General features: G+C 42.4%; 1 protein-coding gene across 1 annotated transcript; it reads left to right on the plus strand.

Moving 5' to 3' along the window:
• Nucleotides 1-3248: 3248 nt before the first annotated feature.
• Nucleotides 3249-4186, plus strand: LOC138036145 (uncharacterized). Its single transcript, XM_068882501.1, has 2 exons — nucleotides 3249-3333; nucleotides 3645-4186. The coding sequence occupies exons 1-2, from the start codon at nucleotides 3249-3251 to the stop codon at nucleotides 4184-4186; spliced, it is 627 nt and encodes a 208-aa protein (XP_068738602.1).
• The last annotated feature ends 341 nt before the right edge of the window (nucleotides 4187-4527 follow it).

The raw sequence follows: 4527 nt of genomic DNA on the forward strand, positions 1-4527 counted from the left end.
TTCTTTAGGAAGTGCTTCTTGGATCGTTTGATCTCGCTTTTTTGTCACTTTTAACTTCTCTTTGCCTGCGGCATGTTTTTGAGAATGCTCTTTTTAGAGCTCAATATCTCCTTACACCCATTGCAAAACAGTTTTCCACCTAGAAGACACAAATTATCGCTTGGGAAGTCTTCGATTCGATCACGAGTACTCATGTTCTTTGGATCTAAGTTACCTCTTTCCTTGTACTTTCCGGTATTACTTTTAGGAATACGTAGTTCCCGGTGTTGTGGTCTGAGCTTATCTGGACGGGGGAATCTTTCACTTCCTAAAATAAATTGTAAAGTGTGTAATAAGCAATCTGGCTAAAATTCCCCAAAAAACATTGTAAATTAGTCCTGAAAAGCCCCGAGGGGAGAGACTAATAGCTTCACTTAACACTTAAATACGTTCTCTAGTGATTGAAGCTCTCGGTTCGGGACTGGAAGTGCACATGCTGGAAGTGGATGTACTCGAGGACGACGCCATCTTTGATCTGAGGACTGAGGGGCCGAGCCGCCGAGGCATAAGCGTGGTGGCCTGGTTAGAGTCTCAGTCTCTCAGATATCCACAGGGCAACCTGGAGTCTGCCGGACCATATTTGAACATGGGCCTTAGAACAGACCTCAATATTTTCCAAAAACAATACAGAAATGAAATACAAACTGAATTATTCTAGAACTATGATGTTTTTTTTGGTTTTCACTGCGTAAAAGCTCGGATTATGCTAGCAGTCCTAAACTGAAATGAAAAGCTTAACATATTGCTCGTTTTTGCTAAATTATGCTTAAAATTATGCTAGCTCAATCTACCAAAGCCTATTAGCTCTGACAGATTTTAACAAATATAAGGTATTTGATAGGAACTGTATGTTGTTAGAACTCAGACAATTTTCAAAAAACTCACCGAAGGGAACGCGAGAAATTTAGCAGTTAATTTTACAGATTTGGCCACGCAGATGTCAACAAAATCAGAAAAAGACGTGCAATTGGGGCCTTACACGCCATACTAGTGCCCAGGTTGGGCGCGGTCCTAAAACTCTCAGTAGCCACCAGATAGTACATGCACAAGAAACTAAATCAAGTAAGAGGGATAAACAAATATTTGAACATGAAAATTATTCGTTGTTAAAAGATAAGAATAACATGCTTAATGGGATTTTTTCCTGGCTCCATCAATGTAAAGGACCAATGATTTTATTGCTGCAATATACCCAAGGTCACAATGTCACTTGTGCTTGCATTTTTTTGGGTCATTTCCCCTTAAATAGCACTCTCCCGTTTCGTAATAATGGGCATTCCACGATCTTTGTTTTGTCATACTGATCCCCTGATCTACTCCTTTTTCTCATGTCTCGTACCCAGGCCATGTCACGGACAATTCGAATCTTTTGTCGCAAGCAAGTCTGACGTTTACGGGAGACTTCGCAAATTTTTAGAAAGAAAAATAAATAAAGTAAATATTATCGGAGAAAACTTTTAAAATAACAAATTCACAATAATGATGATGATGAAATACCAAAGCTGCCTCTGAGTTAGTATCAAGTTAGTGAGTTAGGAAAATAAAATCCAAATCGGCTCTGCGTGTATGGTAATGTGAAGTTTGAACACCAAGGCCAACAAAGTGTCAACCGGGACCAAGGATGTATCCCTGCTGGTAGATACATTAAAAGCTGGTTGTTTAATAGTAATACATGAGGCAGCAGATAAACTAGTAACCTTTGGTGTTTTCAGAAGAATCCTCCTCACAGGAAGGGATTTCTCTCCAGTAACTAAATCATTCATTAATAGCGGAGCTCCGCGCGTGCCGAAGGCGCGCGCGCGGAGCACCATATCTAAGAAAATATGGTAACCCATCGATGTGAGAAAATTTGGTTTTATAGCCATGACGTCATGAACGTCCGTACGTCCCCCCCTTCATGTATGCCAATGTGACCAGTACACGTAACCATATCACGGGCTCAAGTTTAGAGCTCATCCAGGAGGCAATACTTCATTTGACAGACCATTTGACACTGTAACTATAGTTTACAGCACAAACACCGCGGCAAAATGAGTGCGCATGCTCTGCCTCGAACACATTTGATTCGAGCTGTTGAGCTTTTTGTTTTTGAGTTTATTTGGCGGTGAAGAAAAAGTTCTTTTGTACCTTTTGATGATCAAGATCTCACGCTCAACATGGACTCGACAGAAAAACTAAACAGTAGTTCCGAGTTGTTTCCAACGAGAAAGTCAAAAGAGGTAAGGTTATTTAAGGCATGTTATATTTATTTGTTTGTGTCGTTTCCATGGAAGCTATCTTTGCCAAACCATGTTTGCTCGTGTTTCGGTCACACTAAAAGAAGACCTAAAAGTTGTAAATTTTAAACTGATTGTAATGTATTGATAACCTTTTACCCGGAAATAACTCTAGTTTTCATACCGGATGTCTATAGAAATCGCGGGCTTACTTAGACTCATGGGAAATGTGAAACCATGCTCTTTTATGTGTCATGGCATGCGAGTGAAGTAAAGTTTACTGTTGTGTTTAGTTCAATCTGTGTGATTCGTTGGCCATCGATACGCAATCTTTACATTGGCGACGAGGACTCGATTCGTTTTGTGAGGTATGGGATATTTTGGGCGTCATTTGAGAAGAGGATCTGAGTATTTTGTCAGGAGGATAATGACAAGCAGTGCACCTTCGACTTCGAGTACACCTTCGACAACACAAACCCAGCCAGTTGCCGCGTTTGTTCCTCTTCTTGATGTGGCCAGTCTTCCTCCCTTCAACCCGAAGGAAGACCCGAACACTCTCGCCGTTCGTTGGAAGTTGTGGAAGCGCTCATTTAATTTGTATTTGATGGCTAAAGGGATAACGAAGGATGAACAGAAAACCGCGTTGCTGTTACATACCGGAGGATTGAACTTGCAGGAACTCTACTATACGTTAGTGCCCGGAACGGATATCGTATCTTTCTCTGAGAGTATGGTGTTGCTGGATGGTTTTTTTTCGCCCCAGTTGAATGTTCCGTTCGAAAGGCATCAGTTTAGGCAAATGGAGCAAACTTCGGGTGAGTCGGTTGATCAGTTCGTTTGTCGGCTGCGACAGAAAGCGATCATCTGCGAGTTTGAAAAAGTTGATGAAGCAATAAGGGATCAGCTTATTGAGAGGTACAGGGACTCCTGGAAAAATCAAACGCAACCCTGAAGGATTTGCAAAACCTAGCTCGTGTACATGAGGCAGTAAATATGCAGGTCAAGGCCATGGATCAGTTAAGCTTGTCAGGCCAGGTGAATACTGTCTCGTTCGGCAGACCTCAAAATACGGGGAAAGGTAAAGAGACCGCTCAAGGCAGAGGTAGAGGAAATAAGTCTGGTAAACATTCTGGTGGTTGTCAGGGTGCAAAGGTGATGAGATTTTTCCGTTGTAATTACAGTGACCACATCGCACGTGATCAGAATTGTCCAGCTCGCAACCAAAAGTGTAATTCGTGTGGGGAGGTTGGACATTTTGCTATTTGTTGCAAAACGAAGGAACGCAAAGCTCCTTCTCAAGATTCTGAGAAAAGGAAGCCTCCGGGGACAGAGCATATCAAGTGTCAGAAAATTCAGTTACTGGTGCCCAAAATTATTATTCGTTTGCAGTGGGAACTGGTGAGTTTGCAGGTGGTAGTGAAGTTGATTTGAAGGTTGGAGGAGTTGTGTTACCTGCAGTACTTATTGATTATGGCGCTTCGTGCAATGTGATTGATCAGACGACCTGGGAAGCAATGAAGAAAGAGAGTGTACAGTGTGATTCCAAGAAATCAAGCAAAAAGTTGTTTGCTTATGGTCAAAAGGAGCCTATTGAAGTGATTGGAACATTTGTGTCTGAAATTGTGTGTGGGGCCAATGACAAGACGTGTGTTGATGAATTCACAGTTGTTAAGGGTCCAGGCAGATCTCTACTGGGAAAGAGCACAGCGGAGAAATTGGAAGTGTTGAGGGTTGGTCCCATGAAAGACGAAATATGTTCGTTAATGACAGAGGGCAATGGTGCTGATATTCGTGAGAAGTACGCAGAAGTTTTCGCAGGGGTTGAGAAGCTGAGGGATTTCCAGCTGAAGCTTCATGTAAGAGATGATGTCACACCTGTCGCACAACCGGTACGGAGGCTATCATTTGGACTGAGAAGCAAGGTTGACTAGAAGCTGGACGAGTTGTTAGCCATGGACATCATCGAAGAAGTGTCACACAAACCTACTGAATGGGTGTCGCCATTGGTTGTGGTCCCAAAGGCAGACGGTGATATCCGGATTTGTGTGGACATGCGTAGGGCGAATATGGCAATAGAGAGGGAGAGACACCCCATCCCCACGCTTGAGGAAGTGTTATATGATCTTAATGGTTCAACTGTGTTCTCAAAACTTGATCTGAAATGGGGTTTTCACCAAGTGGAACTGGATGAAAAATCGCGCGATATTACAACATTTGTTACACACCGTGGCTTGTACCGATACAAACGTTTGATGTTTGGAATAACATCAGG

Source organism: Montipora capricornis, chromosome 2 (genome assembly GCF_036669925.1).
Source record: "Montipora capricornis isolate CH-2021 chromosome 2, ASM3666992v2, whole genome shotgun sequence".
Taxonomy (NCBI): domain Eukaryota; kingdom Metazoa; phylum Cnidaria; class Anthozoa; order Scleractinia; family Acroporidae; genus Montipora; species Montipora capricornis.

Coding starts and splice junctions, on each gene's coding strand:
- LOC138036145 (XM_068882501.1), top strand. CDS start 3,249: ATGCAGGTCAAGGCCATGGATCAGTTAAGCTTGTCAGGCCAGGTGAAT. Junction 3,334..3,644: donor ACCTCAAAATACGGGGAAAG/GTAAAGAGACCG, acceptor ATTCGTTTGCAG/TGGGAACTGGTGAGTTTGCA.